The sequence below is a fragment of the Chanodichthys erythropterus genome, chromosome 16, assembly GCF_024489055.1.
Source record: "Chanodichthys erythropterus isolate Z2021 chromosome 16, ASM2448905v1, whole genome shotgun sequence".
NCBI classification, from domain to species: Eukaryota; Metazoa; Chordata; class Actinopteri; order Cypriniformes; family Xenocyprididae; genus Chanodichthys; species Chanodichthys erythropterus.
Window position 1 is genome coordinate 9104403 of NC_090236.1, and position 19288 is coordinate 9123690.

The window sequence follows — 19288 nt, forward strand, 5'->3', positions numbered from 1 at the left end:
ACACATTCTGGAAAGTGGAAATTCTGATAAACCAGTTACTTTCACCATAAAACTCTGAGGCTGACATCTCTAGAGCTGAAAACTCAAATTTAGACTTTCTCATAGACAGGTTGATGGATTTATTTTATCAAAACACTTTAGTGCTTCAGGTGCTAAAATATATCTTCAAAGATTCTTGTCTCGATTAGTCATATGATTTAGGGTACATTTTGATTTGCATACTATATTCACTACACTATGTACTTTACTGGTACTGGGAAAATATTCTTGATTATATAGTAAGACAGCAAACCAGAATTGGTTATTGCTTACATTACAGTGTTATTTTAATATTATTTATATACCATTTAGAATTTATTCATATTTAAAATTATTAGCTTATATTTTTATATTTGTGGTTTTCATTTTAAATTTAGTAAAAGTTTTGGGAAAAAATGTCATTTTAATTTATTTTTTAATTTATATTTATTTAAATTTTAGTCATTTTAGTGCTTAAACTTATATTTCAGTTAAAGTTTTTTGTAAGTTTAAAGGGTTCACCCAAAAATAATGTAATTTATTACTCACCCTCATATCGTTCCACACACGTAAGACCTTCGTTCATCTTTGGAACACAAATTAAGATATTTTTGATTAAATCCCATGGCTCAGTGAAGCCTCTATGCAATGCTACTGAACTTCTCAAAATCCAGAAAGGTACTCAAAATACAGAACAAAGGATTCGAAGCAGTGTTTTGAATTGGCCATCGCTAGATATCGTTGAAAAGTCATTATTTTGTTTTTTGGCGCACAAAAAGCATTCTTGTTGCTTTATAATATTAAGGTACAACCACTGTACTCACATGAACTGTTTTAAATATGCTTTGAGTACTTTTCTGGATCTTGAGAAGTTCAGTGGCATTGCTGTTTATAGAGGACTCACTGAGCCATCTGATTTCATCAAAAATATCTTAATTTGTGTTCTGAAGATGAGCGAAGGTCTTTCGGGTGTAGAACGACATGAGGTTGAGTAATAAATGACATTATTTTCATTTTTGGGTGAACTTACCCTTTAAGCTCTTCATCCAATATTTATATTTGATGTATTTCAACTTTATTAACAGAAATGATTTTTTTAATAGGTTAAGTTTTAGTCAACAATAACAACTCTGTTACATGAGAGTTGGATTGGTAAATTTACTTAATACAAAATATTAAGATATTAAGTGTTGTTAAGATGATATGTCTTCATATAAGTTCATTTTTCTAAACCAGTTAGTAATCTTTCCCTCTCTTTTTAAGCATAAACCTCGTTCATTTTCATAAACTTAAGGATGACCAAAGGCACTGGAATGTAGAGAAACTATTTTTAAAAGCCTTTATTTAATCTTGGCTACATCTTAAAAACAGGTGACATGTACACAGACTGCACACCTACGCGTTGCAGCTGGTTTTGCCTTCGTCAGGGTGCGAGTAACACATTGAGAGTTCATTTTGAGCAGCAATTAATTAGTCTAATGACAATCACCTGGTTGTGCTACACAGGACAGACAGAAGAGAGTTCGACAATTACATATCAAATTAAATCAAACACAGTATAATCAATATAAACGAGAGAAAAAAGAAAATAATTAATTAAAATAAAAAGAGATAAAGTATATATAACTCCACAATTCAATGAATATAATCAATAATATACATAGTGTAACTTAAATTTCTGCAATAAATAAATAAATAATCAATGTAATTTTATATAAAAAAAAAACTTAAAAAAAAAATGAATTCACAACAGGATATATTTAATAAACATAAGATATATTCACTAAAAACAACTCTCATTATTACACAAATTTGCGTTTGATGTGTACATTTTTTGAAAATCGTCGCTGTCGGGCAGAAAATGCTCCAAAAATGCTACTTTCAGGAAATTAAAAAAAAAAAAAAAACACTGTATTTTTTAAATAATTAAACACTGCACTGTTGATATTGTGTCTTGATATGTGGTCAGACACTTGCATGTGTCATTATATTATTAATATTTTACCAAAATCAAGCTCAGATGGGTTTTTGACCAGCAAATTTTAGAGAAAGTCAATGTTAGTAAATATGAAGTGCTACGCACAGGTTATTTAAGACAGTTTTGGCTATGACTTGACAACAAATACATTCTTCTCCACTCCTCAATTACATAAAACATTAGCCTTTATATACAGTGGGTACGGAAAGTATACAGACCCCCTTAAATTTTTCACTCTTTGTTATATTGCAGCCATTTGCTAAAATCATTTAAGTAAATTTTTTTCCCTCATTAATGTACACACAGCACCCCATATTGACAGAAAAACACAGAATTGTTGACATTTTTGCAGATTTATTAAAAAAGAAAAACTGAAATATCACATGGTCCTAAGTATTCAGACCCTTTGCTGTGACACTCATTTATTGAACTCCATTTCTTCTGATCCTCCTTGAGATGGTTCTACACCGTCATTTGAGTCCAGCTGTGTTTGATTATACTGATTGGACTTGATTAGGAAAGCCACACACCTGTCTATATAAGACCTTACAGCTCACAGTGCATGTCAGAGCAAATGAGAATCATGAGGTCAAAGGAACTGCCTGAAGAGCTCAGAGACAGAATTGTGGCAAGGCACAGATCTGGCCAAGGTTACAAAAAAATTTCTGCTGCACTTAAGGTTCCTAAGAGCACAGTGGCCTCCATAATCCTTAAATGGAAGATGTTTGGGACAACCAGAACCCTTCCTAAAGCTGGCCGTCCGGCCAAACTGAGCTATTGAGGGAGAAGAGCCTTGGTGAGAGAGGTAAAGAAGAACCCAAAGATCACTGTGGCTGAGCTCCAGAGATGCAGTCAGGAGATGGGAGAAAGTTGTAAAAAGTCAACCATCACTGCAGCCCTCCACCAGTCGGGGCTTTGTGGCAGAGTGGCCCGACGGAAGCCTCTCCTTAGTGCAAGACACATGAAAACCCGCCTGAAGGACAGCATCATGCTGTGGGGGTGTTTTCCAGCTGCAGGGACAGGACGACTGGTTGCAATCAAGGGAAAGATGAATGCGGCCAAGTACAGGGATATCCTGGACGAAAACCTTCTCCAGAGTGCTCAGGACCTCAGACTGGACCGAAGGTTTATCTTCCAACAAGACAATGACCCTAAGCACACAGCTAAAATAACGAAGGAGTGGCTTCACAACAACTCCGTGACTGTTCTTGAATGGCCCAGCCAGAGCCCTGACTTAAACCCAATTGAGCATCTCTGGAGAGACCTAAAAATGGCTGTCCACCAACGTTTACCATCCAACCTGACAGAACTGGAGAGGATCTGCAAGGAGGAATGGCAGAGGATCCCCAAATCCAGGTGTGAAAAACTTGTTGCATCTTTCCCAAAAAGACTCATGGCTGTATTAGATCAAAAGGGTGCTTCTACTAAATACTGAGCAATGGGTCTGAATACTTAGGACCATGTGATATTTCAGTTTTTCTTTTTTGATAAATCTGCGAAAATGTCAACAATTCTGTGTTTTTCTGTCAATATAGGGTGCTGTGTGTACATTAATGAGGAAAAAAAATACTTAAATGATTTTAGCAAATGGCTGCAATAAAAAGTGAAAAATTTAAGGGGGTCTGAATACTTTCCGTACCCACTGTACATCGTGTTTCTTGAGTAAAGAAAACTCTGTACTTATTAAAACAACCAGTTCTTTAATTACCTTTGCATTGCAAACAAGCAGAGACGGTCCAAACTGTGTGCGGCACTTTGTTCACAATAGAGGCGGGGCGGAGTTATGAGGGAGTGACCGGTAGTTTGAGAATCCAATGGAGTCACAAGGTTTAGTCACAAGCTCTTTTTAATAGGCTAGTTTACATTGGTAATATTGTTGGTAATCAAAGCAGCCCACAGACAGATTTAAAGAGTGTCCAGTAGTAATGATTTATGAGAAACAAATGGTGAAAAATGGAGATACAAAGGTTCCGCCTGACAGTGTCCAAATAAATTTCTGTATGTGTAGTCTAATGCATATTCTGTAGTTTTTGTGTTAAATCAAGGCCCATTTTCATTGTTACTGATGGTCTGTGTATGCGGTGTGTGTGTTGGTGCAGAGATGACCTTTATCGAGTGGAACTGGACCATGTATCTGGAGATGAAATGTTCTACAGCAAGGTGAGTACTGCTCTGTCTCTTACACACACATAATTGCGTGTATGAACACTCTGCTTACCCTCCCATGAATGTCGGTGATGAATTTAGTCCTTTGTCATTTTGCAGAAAAGGACGTGGGAATCCAATAAGAATGACATCCGCATCTGTAGAATGAAGGGCAAACATGAGGTGAGTGTTCAGTGCCAAATAACACACGTTTTTTCACGTTTCATGGCCTTTTTAGCACTGAGTGGAGAAATTCATTCAAAGCTATTTGAGTGATTTACTTGCCAAGAGCTCAATGTTTCAAACCTGTGGCAGAGCTGGATACAGTCTCATATGAATAAATTCTCACAGGGAGTAAATGCATAAAATAAAGATTTGGTTTAAATTTGCAGTCTCACAAGAAAATGCCACACTCAGCGGATGCTTTTAACCTTATTGTGGAGAATTACTTACTGCCTTGGTTAGTTTCTGATGATATTGAGGGATGTAGAATTTCCCATGATTTGTTTGTGTTTTTAACTTCTACTGTAACACTGGCAGGTTTATTTGAAAAATCCTTCAGTCAGAGATATAATATCCAAAAATAACCAATGCTTTGCGCAATACCTGAAGTTTCTCTAAACAGTTGCTCTACTTTAGTCCACATTAATCTAGCACTGCATGTGGCATTACATGCAATTTAATTTATGCGTTTTAATTCTTCCTTTGGCAAACACACCACCATTAACGAGCTAACGAGGCTCATTGTAGAGTTAACCGGATTGATGCGTTTTATTTTCCCGCTGCAATTACCGTATCGATACAGTTGACGGAAAGCTGGTGGTAAATGTAATTTCATTGAAAGGGAATATTCATGTACTTTTGTGCGTATCACATACTGGCGTCTCCATTGGAAACAGTTTTGGCTTTTATTCAGCACATTTGGACCTGACAGCTCCTGCAGCAGTTCTACTCAATAATGAGCGATCTACATGCTGGCTTGGTAAAAACAGGTGTTACTGTATCATTATATAATGAACGACAGACGCTAAGATGATTATAAGAAGGTTTTCCACGTTAGAGGAAACATGGCCTTTATTGCAAGAGATCTGTTGAGGGATGGGTCATGATGACACAACACTCTTAAAAATGAAAGTTCTTTAATGGCATCTATGGTTCCATGAAGAACCTTTGGGAGCCCAAAATGGTTCTTCTATGGCATCGCTGCGAAAACAACCCCTTTTGAAATAGGAAGTTAATGGGGCTGCAAAATTAATGCAATATGCACCAACTATCTTTCTTTACTTGTAATGAAAAGTGCTTAAAAGCCAACTGCTGTCAACAAAAGAGTAGGTTTTCTGCATTTTTCCACCAAAATAAAAGCTTGGTGGTTTGAAAATGAAGAAATGAACATTAATATACTAATTATATAAATATTACAATAGTAATATTTCTTATTTAGTTTAATATTTTATTTAGAAATAATAAAGTTGATTAGTGATTTTCTCTTTTTTTAAATATATATATTTTAGCAACATGACATCATGCTATGCTTTTAGTTGAGTAGATAGAAAAAGCCACATATAGCCACACAAATTCAGACATTTTTAGATTTTGCGCTCATTCTTTTATTGTTTTTTTGAGCGTCCTGCCAGGAGTGTCGTATTTTTAAAAGGTGCCCTAGAATCAAAAATTGAATTTACCTTGGCATAGTTGAATATCAAGAGTTTAGTACATGGAAATGACATACAGTGAGTCTCAAACACCATTGTTTCCTCCTTCTTGTGTAAATTTAATTTGCTTAAAAGACCTCTGAAGAACAGGCGAATCTCAACATAACACAGGCGGTTACGTAACAGTCGGGATCATTAATATGTACACCCCCAATATTTGCATATGCCACTTCATGATCAAGGCATTACACAAGGGCAGCCAGTATTAACGTCTGGATCTGTGCACAGCTGAATCATCAGACTAGGTAAGCAAGCAAAGACAATAGCGAAAAATGGCAGATGGAGCAATAATAACTGACATGATCCATGATATCATGATATTTTTAGTGATATTTGTAAATGTTTCGTTAACATGTTGCTAATGTACTGTTAAATGTGGTTAAAGTTACCATCGTTTATTACTGTATTCACAGAGACAAAAGAGCCGTCATTATTTTCATTTTTAAACACTTGCAGTCTGTATAATTCATAAACACAACTTCATTCATTCAAATCTCTCCAACAGTGTGTAATGTTAGCTTTAGCCAGGGAGCACTAGCAAACTCATTCAGAATCAAATGTAAACATCCAAATAAATACTGTACTCACATGATCCGATGTATGCATGCAGCATGCATGACGAACATCTTGTAAAGATCCATTTGAGGGTTATATTAGCTGTGTGAACTTTGTAAATGCACTGTATTATAGTCGAGAGCTAGGGTGGGCAGGGAGCATGCGATTTAAAGGGGCCGCAGCCTGAATCGGTGCATAGTTAATGATGCCCCAAAATAGGCAGTTAAAAAAATGAATTAAAAAAAAATCTATGGGGTATTTTGAGCTGAAACTTCACAGACACATTCAGGGGACTCCTTAGACTTATATTACATCTTGTAAAAACTGGTTCTAGGGCACATTTAAAGGGATAGTTCACCCAAAAATGATCATCATTTACTCACCCTCAAGTTTTTCCAAACCTTTATGAGTTTCTTTGTTCTGTTGAACACAAAAGAAGACAAAAGAAAACAAATTATTTTTAGGTGAACTATCACTTTAAAACTGCAGTCCGTTAATTTACCTTTACGTGGGCTGTGCATCGGCTCGTCAGCGCGGATGAATCTAATGTTTGCTGTCAGTCACCACATCAGTGAGAATACTGTGCTTCAGAATCACAGATTGTAGTTTTGGAAGTAAGACCAAAATAAGACTTTTCAGCAGAAAATGTCATCTGAACAAGTAACATGTCTGCCACTTTTGTTCTGACCAACTGAGAAAAAAGCATAACAATAAATTGCGCTGCTGGGATCACATCAAGCCGTGCAAATTATTATTATTGAAAACTTTGTTCTCAAATTGTTAATGTTAACAACGTCAGCATTGCATGACTATGTGTATTTAGTGTGTGTTAGTATTACCTGTAGATTTCAATTTCTGTAGCCACTCCGCAGTCCGAAGTCTTTTGCTTTTGACTACGGGTGAATCTCTTCATTTTTAACCAAAAAAGTTACGGACTGCAGCTTTAAGACAACATGAAATGAAAAGTAATTCAGCTTTTGAATCACACCTCAAGACCCCTGTATTCTGCAACATTATTAGTTAATTTTGAAAATATATAGGACTTTTTCACATTCCTTGATCTATCCTACCCAAATAGTTGTCCTCAGCTCTCGGTTTAATATTCTCTTTAACTTGAGGAGGCTGTGAAGGCCTGTTTTCTGAGCTGAGTTCAGTTCTCATGTCTGAATCGCAGACTCGATTGTGTCTCTCTTTGATGTTTTCGTGATAAACCTGTTCTTATTCTTCAGTTCAGAGGCTAATTACCCTCTGCCTTCTGCCCACCTTCATAATGTAGGAGTCTTGCTTTCCCGCTCTTTCGCAAACCAGGGCGTTTTAATAGATGTGTATGACTGCAGGGGAGAGAACTTCAAGGGACCGAGTGTCAAACCTGGACAAGGATTATTGTTTGGCAAGAGGGAGCTTACAAATTAGACCTGTCTGCCACCCACCCACATGTTCGCAGAAATCTGAGACATCAAACACGCACCTGCGAATCTCTGCCTCCGGCACTTTCTGCAACAGGGTCTCATTCTCTCTCCTTCTTGCTTTTTCTTTCTTGCTCTTTCCGTGTTGTTTTTGTTCATAGTCACTAATTACCTCATACACCATAAACTGTTTTTTCACAGCATTCGCCACTAATTGCATGAGATAAACAGAATATTAGCACAGACGGACAGAAAAGGAGCGGAAAAGGCCGGAAATATGTCAGTTTGAGACACACGTCCAATTACCCATCCTTCTGTCAGAGATCTGACCGCACACCTCCACACACCAGTGATATCAGACTGCTGATCCAGGAGCCAGTTTTTGCATTTCATATGCTCTTGAATAAGATGAGATGGACTTTAGAAAGTGCTGTCAGATGAAATGTGTTTGATCTGATGTAGCATGTGTTCCCTTAGTAATTGTGGCCTTGCTGCTTGATTTAGGCTGACATGATGTGATAATGAAGGGAGGAATTTCAATATCCTTATTCTGACTGCCGTTATTACGCACATGCACACTTACTACAGTAAGGGTCTGCAAAATAGCATCTTGTTCCACAAAATGTATATTGAACATGTGAAGAGAGCAATGGAGCTGCTAAAGGGACATGGAGGTGGAAAAAATATTTCCCGCAAGAAACTTTGCGTTTGCTAACAAAAAAACTCAAAAGTTTTGTGATTGAACACAAAGTTTCTCAGGGGATGCAAAACATTTTCAATGTTTCGTCACCATGTCACCTTTAGGGCCTCCGTAGGAAACTGTGTTGTTTTTGTTAACTATTAATTTTCATTAATTGAAATAAAGCTGAAATAAAATAAAATAAAATATAAATATTAGATGAAAACAATAATGAGAATTATTGCATTGGCAATTAACGTAAATTAAGTTGATATAATAAAATTACTAAAACTAAAATGGAAATAAATAATTAAAGCTATATAAAAATGTTATAATATAAAAATGACAAAATCACATAACAAAATTATGCAAGCTTGTTTTTGCCACTAAATAAAAAAATAAAAAAGGTAATTACAACAATCTCATAATTCTGACTTTTTCTCAGAATCGCAAGATTTAAACTCGCAATTGCGAGAAAAAAAGTCAGAATTGCGTGCTATAAAGTCAGAATTTAGTTATAAAGTCATAATTGTGAGATATAAGTTGTAATTTTGACTTTTTTGCAATTGCAAGTTTTTATCACGCAATTCTGACTTTATAACTAAATTCTGACTTTATATCACGCAATTCTGACTCGGAATTTGCGGGATATAAACTCGCAATTGCATCATAAAGTCAGAATTGTGAAACATAAACTCGCAATTGTGAGAAAAAAACATCAGTCTTTTTTTCCCTCACAATTGGACATTATAACACGCAATTGCAAATTTTTATCTCTGAGAAAAAAAGTCAGAATTCCGAGATATGAACTCGAAATTGCTACAAAAAGTCAGAATTGTGTGATATAAACTCACAATTGTGAGAATAAAGTCAGAATTGCAAGTTTATATCAATTCTGAATTTATAACTCGGGATTCTGACTTTATATTTCGCAATTCTGAGAAAAAAAGTCAGAATTGTGAGATCAAAAGTTGCGGTTACCTTTTTTATTGTTTATCTCATGGTGGAAACAAGCTTCCATTAAAAATTACTAAAAATGAAATTAAAATTAAAGTGAAATCTGAAACTATAAATATAAAAGCTCATTCAAAACATAAATGGATATAATAGTAAATACTAATTTAGTATTTACTATTAGTATCTATTAATATTTTGTACTTTGTATTTTCTATTTTTTTAAATTATTTCAGTATTACAAAAATAATACTAAAATAAATAAAAAATACAAAAAGAAAACCGGAACACTTTATTATTAGTTAGAGTTAGAGGAAAGAAAAGAAGGAGCTCTGTGTGTAATTCCTGGAGAAAGCTAATGTTAGCATTCCCATTCATCTTAATGCCAGTTGCTCAGCTAGTGCAGAACTCCTGCATAGTATGTGATTTGAAATATGCTCTCTTTGCTCATAGGTAGTCAATTTTTCTGTCAGGTTGTTATGAGCCGATCATCACAGCCATTAATATCATGTGATTCTTTGGTTTGACCAAAATGCTCTTTAACAAAGCTGTTTTGTGCAGCATTTTGCTTTCCATACAGTGTTATTTTAGTATCAGTTTTTTTTTTTTTTTAATATTTTTAATCATTGTTTTTGTCATTTTTATTAGTTTTTTAAATGTGTATATGCATATTATTCAGTTTTATTTCAGTTTTAGTTATTTTAATACATCAAGTTACACTAAATGAAAATGAGAAATGTTTCCCTGGCACCTATAGCTGAAATAAAATAAGTTTAAGAATGCGGTTGTCACTCCAGTACATAAACAAACTGTGTGTGAACGTTACCATATTAAAGACTCAAATACAGAGCTGACAGCCGTATTCTGCTGCTGTGTGAACATGGCCAAAATGACCAGTTCAAATCTGATCAAAACAGTTTCAACGTAGCGTTGATAATAGTGCATTAAATCACAATAACATCTTCAGAGGTAGAGAAATGGACCATTCATAATTCATATGAAGGGTCTTCAGACGTAGGAGTTGAATTATTGCATTTGGCTGTCACTCGTGCTGCTTTGATTGGCTTTTATGAAATACGAGATAAACAGATTTCTTCAGCAACAACATGGGACTACGACAAGATCACATCTGCCTCCTGTAAGACTCCTATATGGATTGTATAATTGTGTATGTGTATGTGAGAAAGACATAACAGACAAGCACAGCCTCTCAAGTATCTCGACGAGTTACAAATGTCGTTTTTATTAGCTTGAAGGGCACTGCAGGAAGAGAACTATATTTGTATGGTCGTTCTGAATAAAAATGAGCAATGGGATTCCTTCATGAAGGATTCACTGAATATCTTTTTGCTCAGGCCTGAAGAAAATTTTATTGCTCAGATATTGCTATTTTACAGCTCAAGGCACTTCATGGGTTTCATTGAAGTTTGTCGCAGTTGTCTCACCTACAATATCTTAGGAGAAGTAAAGTAGGCACAAATTAGATAATTGCGGGGAACTTTGGATTTTCCAGCTCATTGGTAATGAGTTAAACAATTAAACAATTTCATGTTTAATGTGATGTCATTTGTGATTTCTCTCTTGCATATGTTGCTTTTTGCATCTTAAAGAGACAGGACTATGTCTAGGTACTGAATGTGCAGTTATCCATCTATCCTCAGGGGTCTGTATGTACATGTTTGTGTTTTTGAAGGAATAACGTTTATGTGTGGTTATTGAAAAAACAAAAAAATTAAGTCACTGAAATAAAGCCAAAAAATATATATAAAATCTTTGTTCACAAGACTTCTGGGTATTTGAGGTTGTAGACTAGAGTTTTTGCTTCAAAATGAGGTAAAAATTATGCTGCCTGCTTGTTCATATAAAACAATAGAGAGATTTAAATTTCCTAAATCATCTTTGGTCAAGAAACACAGTATGCGTGGAGGCGTGAATCCTCATGTATAATGTGTGATTCTCACCTGAGAAGACAAAAGAATCGCATAAAGAGCTCTAATGACCTGCATAAATAATGAGCTCTTTCAATCAGGTAGGCTGTGAAAAAACCCTCTGTTGATCATGTCTCAAATCTCATCATGGTGTAAATCAAACATACAGAAAAAACAGCAATACTGTGAAATATTATTACAATTTAAAATAATGGTATTCTATTATATTCTTTAAAATATAATGTATTTCTGTGATGCAAAGTGTCTGAACAATTATATTACCTCTATGGCATTTCATATAGGCTTTTAGCTTAAAAGCATGCACATTTGGAGAAATATTGATGGATTCTCATATGTTTGTCAATTTTCTATACAGAAGAGTTATATTTATTCAGGATTTATTGTCATTACTATGAGTGCTGGATACTGTGTTTTCAATTCATACTTGCAGCCGGAGGGCACTCTGTACACCTTTAGTCCACAAATGTCCACAAAAGCGCTGACTCTGTGGGCGTGGCCGCATTTGCGGATAATGAGCTGAATCACGGATTTCTGACATGGCTCTCTTTTCATACAGATTACATAAACACAGAATGTTTGTTTTCGATTTGACTTACATGATTTAAAAACCTGACATTTCAACTTTTTTTATACATAAGTCAAATTTTTTTGTGATTAGTATTCACTAAGTTACAGTTCATTTTCTGAGAACTATCAGATTGGACTTCCTTCAGAGGGAAGATGTTAGTTTTCTTTATTTTATAAAAAGCACAACATTTTGTTTTTACTCTGAGTGTACACAAATAAAAGAAGATATTCCACTGATTAAAATGGTGTATAACTCTTAATTGTATGTGCAACATTAATAGAGTATTTTGAGTCTCTTTCACACTGGTTAGAAAAAAAACGCGGTGGTATCGCCGGCGATACCCTCAGATCTCAGAGTGTTAAAGTTGCAGTAAGCAATTTTCTAAAAAACCCTGTTGAAAGTGGTTTGGACTGAGCAGCACAATGCACCTGTAGCCAATCAGCAGTAGGGGGTGTGTCCACTCATGATAGGGGGAGAGAGAGAGTGAGCAAGAGGGAGATTTGAAAAAACACTGTAGAAAGAGAAAAAGCTGAGAGACATTACAAAAGAGAAAAGGTCAGTGGAATATCACTGGTTATGATCAAGAGCTTCAGGACTCGCGTTAATGTTAGAAAAGCTTTCCGGTGCTGGAGAGACCTAAGTTGGAAGAAACCTGAAAATGGACGCAGAGGTTACGTTGTTTCTGCTCCATATGTGAATAACATTGGTTTTGCTATGTTTCACAGAACCAAGATATGCTGTTGTTGAAATGTTAGCTATAGTAACAGGACAGTTTTGAGTGTCATTGTTCATTGGAGCTGGTGTGCTGCTGGAGACTAACCACAAACTCTTGCTTGTGTATACTCTTGTGTAATGTTTATTTTTTGTTCTTCCTTGTCGTTCGTTCATCATCTTCATTTTTTTATTTTTTGCAAAGCAATTTTTGCTTCACTTCAGCTATGATAAAGAGACACCCACTCTTGCGTGTTTTGAACATTTTGGGGGTGGAGCAATGAAGGGAAGGGTGTGTTCGTTTGGGTCCATTTCAAATATCAACAGTGTTTTTTACTGCACCTTTAAAGCAGCGTTTCCCAAATGGGTTAATAATGAATGAAATCTTAGGAACTCTTAGGAAGTGCTAGGAAGTAGCCACCAGAGTGGTTCCCCGAGAATTACTGTAATAGTTCCCATAGGGCCGTTTTCCTGGTTGCATTTCGCACTGCCAGTAGGAACTCTGAAGTGACGTAAGCCGTGCTTGTTCTTGTGACTTTTATTTTGTCGGTACTGAGACCACAAGAGCCTGAACACACAGTGCTCACATTCTCCATTAGTTTATAATCTGTTTAACAGTCCTGTCTAATACAATATTAGATAGAATTGTTATACAAAGAAAGTAGACAGCATATGAAAAAGTATTATGGTTTACTGTGTGGTTGATGTCCAGTGTCGCTAGTTTTGATCATGTTTTGCTTGGTCCAAAGTTGCGTTGGATTTTCTCCTTAAAGGGTTAGTTCACCCAAAAATGAAAATTCTGTCATTAATGACTCACCCTCATGTCGTTCCAAACCTGTAAGACCTTGGTTCATCTTTGGAAAACAGTTTAATATATTTTAGATTTAGTCCAAGATCTTTCTTCCCTCCATTGAAAATGTATGTACGGTATACTGTCCATGTCCAAAAAGGTAATAAAAACATCATCAAAGTAGTCCATGTGACATCAGTGGGTTAGTTAGAAGTTTTTCGAAAATACATTTTGGTCCAAAAATAACAAAAACTACGACTTTATTCAGCATTGTCTTCTCTTCCGGGTCTGTTGTCAATCCGTGTTCATGACTCTGCAGTGACGCTGCTTGCTTCTTCCATCACTCTTAGTTCTTTGTCCGTGTATTCGGGTTCAAATAAATATGGCTGAGCAAAAAAATGCAAGTCTTCCTCTGTGTTGAAATCCTTAGACATGTTTACGAAGGTTGTTTTGTTTACAGTGTGCGTCTCCCTCAGACTGTAAACGATTGGGCTGGGAATCGATTCCAACAAAGAATTGATTCCTTGATTCCGAGGCATTGGGAATTGAGAGTCGATTCCAAAGGTTGGAATCGATTCCATTAAGGGGAATTGACTCCTCTTTAATATTGCTGGGCAGGGTTTGATCTTACTTGTTGATCTTATCTTGTTTACTTGTCTTGATCTAGTTTAGGACAAGAAGAATAAATCAATCGACAACAACAATCAATCACACTCACGCGAAGACAAGGCAGGACAAATGGATTTGCAACGGTCGCTTTGTCAAGCCCTGTGTAGAGAGTTTCTTGCTGTGTGGCAGACATAAGACGCGACAATGTTAGACGGTGTTGGTATTAAAGAAAAAAAAAATCGAAAATAACAGTGAGGAATCGATTCTTGGAATCGGAATTGGAATCGGAATCGATTCCCAAAAATCCGGAATCGAACAGCCCTAGTAAACGAAGCTCGGGCATACCGGATAACACGTCAGCAGTGTCTTTAATCAGCAGCGTCACTGCGGAGTCGTGAACGCAGATTGACAACAGAAAAGTCATAGTTTTTGTTATTTTTGGACCAAAATGTATTTTCGATGCTTCAACAAATTCTAACTAACCCACTGATGTCACATGGACTACTTTGATGATGTTTTTATTACCTTTCTGGACATGGACAGTATACCGTACATACATTTTCAATGGAGGGACAGAAAGCTCTCAGACTAAATCTAAAATATATTAAACTGTTTTCCGAAGATGAACGGAGGTCTTACTGGTTTGGAACAATATGAGGGTGAGTCATTAATGACATCATTTTCATTTTTGAGTGAACTAACCCTTTAACATAAAGGTTGAGAGGTCCATCTATCACTGTTTTCCATGTTCGTAGAGTTAGTTTGTGGAGTAAATATATAGGGTATAATCTGTGTGTGTACACTGCTTTTTTTTTTTTTTTAAATGGCAGTTGCCAGTGTTTTGCGGGCATTCGGCCAATCAGTGTACACTTACATCACTGGTAGTTCCTATTGTGCTTGTTTAGACCCTACTCTGAAGTAGGAGCTAATTTATTTCCCCCCAAAGGAGTTCCTAGAACTAAAATCATTCCTAGTTCCTGCCGTGCGAACGCGGTAAAGAGCAGGTACTTCCGCCAGTAGTTCTAGGAACTATGAAAAGGTTTCTCTGGTGCGAAAGCCCCTTTTGTTCTTTTTGTCTGGGTGTCTCAGTAGCAATATGAGACATTTTCATATGGAATTTAAATGTTATATCGCAATTGAAATATACAAATAAACACAATATAATTTTTGCCATGTTGTGCAGACATGTATATAAGTAATTTAAAACATTTAAAAACAATTAAAATAAAACACTTACAAAAAATAGATATTTTATCTATTTTCTGGCATGTCATGTGAAAATGAAACACCAGAAAGCCATAAATGTGTCATTAAAGTAAGTTAAAATCTCAGGGGATGCTTCAAGAAAATATTTTATTTTCTGACAAAACAGTCTGGGAACCTTTACCTTAGTCAGATAGTGAATTTGATGCAGAAATAAGCAAAAAGCAATTTGAGTGGGTGGAATGGGAGCGAGCGGAGACATGCAGAGAGAGAACAAGAAGTGGTGGAGAGTGAGGAAGGTGAGAAGAAAGACAGGAGAGTAAGGGAGGAAAAGACAGACTTTGATCAGAGTAGAAAGCAGTCGAGTCTGCTGGGGTACGAGAACGTATACTGCCATGTCACACGCTCTAATCTGAAGGATAAATCTTGACACTTTCTTGATGGTGTTTCACAGAGACCTGAACCACATGTGCTCTTCCCCAGAGCGAAACCTACTTTTTACACTTCTGTCGGGCGTACGGATCGACCCGCTCGCAAACCTGCATCTCTGATGAATTCAATTTTACAGTTTATGAAGCGGAACGTAAGATCTCCCCACCCCTGCAGAGAGTTTACAGCACACTGACATAGTTGGGCTGTTTTGCTCGCGTTCAGCTGTATCCTTATGGTGTACCTTTGAGCCAGCGGTGAGTTCGGACAGGAATAGATGGTGCTAAAGACATTCATTAAGTTTCTTAAAGGATTAGTTCACTTCAGAATTCAAATTTCATGATAATTTACTCACCCCCCATCATTTCATCCAAGATGTTTGTCTTTCTTTCTTCAGTCGTAAAAAATGTTAAGGTTTTTGAGGAAAACTTCGACAGTTACCAACAGGTTGAAGGTCCAAATTGATGTTTAAATACAACTTCAAAATGATCCCAGCCAAGGAATAAGGGTCTTATCTTGTGATTCATTTTCTAAAGAAATACACACACACACACAATATATATATATATATATATATATATATATATATATATATATATATATATATATATATATATATATATATATATATATATATATATTAGTACACCCCTCACATTTTTGTAAATATTTTATATCTTTTCATGTGACAACATTGAAGAAATGACACTTTGCTACAATGTAAAGTAGTGAGTGTACAACTTGTATAACAGTGTAAATTTGCTGTCCCCTCAACATAACTCAACACACAGCCATTAATGTCTAAACCGCTGGCCACAAAAGTGAGTACCCCCTTAAGTGAAAATGTCCAAATTGGGCCCAATGTGTCAATATTTTGAGTGGCCACCATTATTTTCCAGCACTGCTTTAAAGGTGCCATCGAACGTCTTTTTACAAGATGTAATATAAGTCTAAGTTGTCCCCTGAATGTGTCTGTGAAGTTTTAGCTCAAAATACCCCATCAATTTTTTTTTACAAAATTTTTAGGGCATAATTAGAAATGCACCGATTCAGGCTGTGGCCACTTTAATTCCTCACGCTCTCCGCCCCCTCCCAAGCTCGTGACTATAATACAGTGCATAAACAAAGTTCACACAGCTAATATAACCCTTAAAATGGATCTTTACAAAGTGTTCGTCATGCATGCTGCATGCATACATCAGCTCATGTGATTATAGTATTTATTTGGATGTTTACATTTGAGTTTGAGGCTATGCTCTGTGGCTAACGGCTAATGCTACACTGTTGGAGAGATTTATAAAGAATGAAGTTGTGTTTATGAATTATACAGACTGCAAGTGTTTAATAATGAAAATAATGACGGCTCTTGTCTCTGTGAATACAGTAAGAAACGATGGTAACTTTAACCACATTTAACAGTACATTAGCAACATGCTAACAAAACTTTTAGAAAGACAATTTACAAATATCACTAAAAATATCATGATATCATGGATCATGTCAGTTATTATTGCTCCATCTGCTATTTTGTGCTGTTGTTCTTGCTTGCTTACCTAGTCTGATGATTCAGCTGTGCACAGATCCAGATGTTAATACTGGCTGCCCTTGTCTAATGCCTTGAACATGGGCTGGCATATGCAAATACTGGGGGCGTACACCCCGACTGTTACGCAACAGTCTGTGTTATGTTGAGATTTGCCTGTTCTTCTGAGGTCTTTTAAACAAATTAGATTTATATAAGAAGGAGGAAACAATGGAGTTTGAGACTCACTGTATGTCATTTCCATGTACTAAATTCTTGATATTCAACTATGCCAAGGTAAATATAATTTTCAATTCAATGGCAACTTTAACCCTCTTGGGCATGGAGTTCACCAGAGCTTCACAGGCAAGTGTTTACAAAGCGAACGTGCAAAGACTAAGTCAAATGGCCTTAAAAAAAAAAGGTTAAAAAAAACGATGTTGGACGATTTTTAGTTTTTCGTCCTACCACAGTGCTTCCGCCTGTGTCACACGTGACCTTTCCAATGTGATTACGTAATTCGTGACACATCGCAGAGCTAGTGCAAGGTGAGCATTTGTGGTTAAAATGTATACAATTTTAATTTTTAGAAAATGACTGATCGTTTCGCTAGATAAGACTCTTATTCCTTGGTTGGGATCCTGTAGAGCCTTTTGAAGCTGCAATGAACCTGACATTTGGACCGTTGATCCATTGGTAAATGTTGAAGTCCACTATATGGAGAAAAATCCTGGTATGTTTTCCTCAAAAACCTTCATTTCTTTTCTACTAAAGAAAGAAAGACATAAACATCTTGGATAACATTGGGGTGAGTAAATTCCCAGGAAATTTTAAGTCTGAAGTGAACTAATCCTTTAATAAATGTCTTACGTCTTAATTTGTTCTAGTTCTCATGAATTTTCTCAGTATCTAAAATAGAGTTCCTTTCCTGCTGATGTAATCAAGGCCTAATATTAAGCCTCAAAATGCAGTTGTTGTGTAAATGAATGGCCAAAACACATAAAAAATTGCGGTGTTATGTAAATGTCCCCTTAGGCTAAAGATCAGCTGTATTGTCTTCTAATTGGTGGGTAATTATGGGCAAATTGTTGCCTAATTTTGCTGCTGCTGTTTGCACTGTATCACCAAGAAAAACACACAGAGGGTAGAAACTGGTATTGTTGATACGGGGATGTTAGAACACCTCAAAACCTCAATCTTTTACAGCATCCAGGTGGAAATACTCACAGTAATAAGAGGTGAAAGCTTGTGTCATTTTATATGCTTACACACACACTCTTCAGCTAATCAAAAATGAAAAGATCCCTGTCCGTTCTTCTATTCAAACACATGCACACACATGCTGTAAGTTGATCTATCAATAGGGAGTGTGTGTTTAATGCTGTGAGCAGCTTGAATGCATTTGTAACGACACTTAGATCTACATCCCTTGTGCAAACACACACACACACACACACCATGAGCGGTGGACTTGCATCTGTAACAACACATAGACCGTTGACAGTCCTGCTAATCACCTCAAAGAGCCTGACCTCAGTGTCGGCCCCCTCGGGTTTCAGCTCCACCAGGAGGCCCAGCCAATCTCAATGGGCAGAGTGGTGAATGGGCCCTACGGTGGAGCTGCATGTTGGGGCCCACATGCAGAGGTTTCAGCAAAAGACACAAAACCACTTCAAAACGTTCCATTGATGTCCGTCAGGGAACAAAGGCATTCTTGATACATGAGTGTTCACAGCTGGTTATCCAGTAGGACTGCTTTTATAGCTGGACTCACGTCATGATGCATTCAAGTCCAGCTATACTTCATGTTTCTGTGCTACACAAAGACATGCAGCACCATTGTGCCTATCTAGTCCAAATACAATGTAAAAACCAGGAGAAAAATGTATGTTTTAGGGTGATCACCACTGTGTGGGCTCTGTGATGGAGCTGCAGGCTGGGACCTATTTATCTGGTGTCTGTCTTCAAAAACAAACACAGCTCTCAAAATAATGATGTCTAGGGGAAAATGACTTGTGAAGCCATGTAAATATTTACAGCCTTATTCTTTTGTCCATCGT

At 36.5% G+C, this 19288-nt stretch overlaps 1 protein-coding gene across 1 annotated transcript in view; it reads left to right on the forward strand.

Annotated features, from left to right (window-relative positions):
* The window catches only part of sema6ba (sema domain, transmembrane domain (TM), and cytoplasmic domain, (semaphorin) 6Ba), a 171799-nt gene that overhangs the window by 99225 nt on the left and 53286 nt on the right, over positions 1 to 19288 (forward strand). Inside the window, exons 4-5 of the mRNA XM_067362500.1 lie at positions 4096 to 4156; positions 4262 to 4324. Of these exons, the coding sequence (XP_067218601.1) occupies positions 4096 to 4156; positions 4262 to 4324 (124 nt within the window). The remainder of the gene's footprint in view (positions 1 to 4095; positions 4157 to 4261; positions 4325 to 19288) is intronic.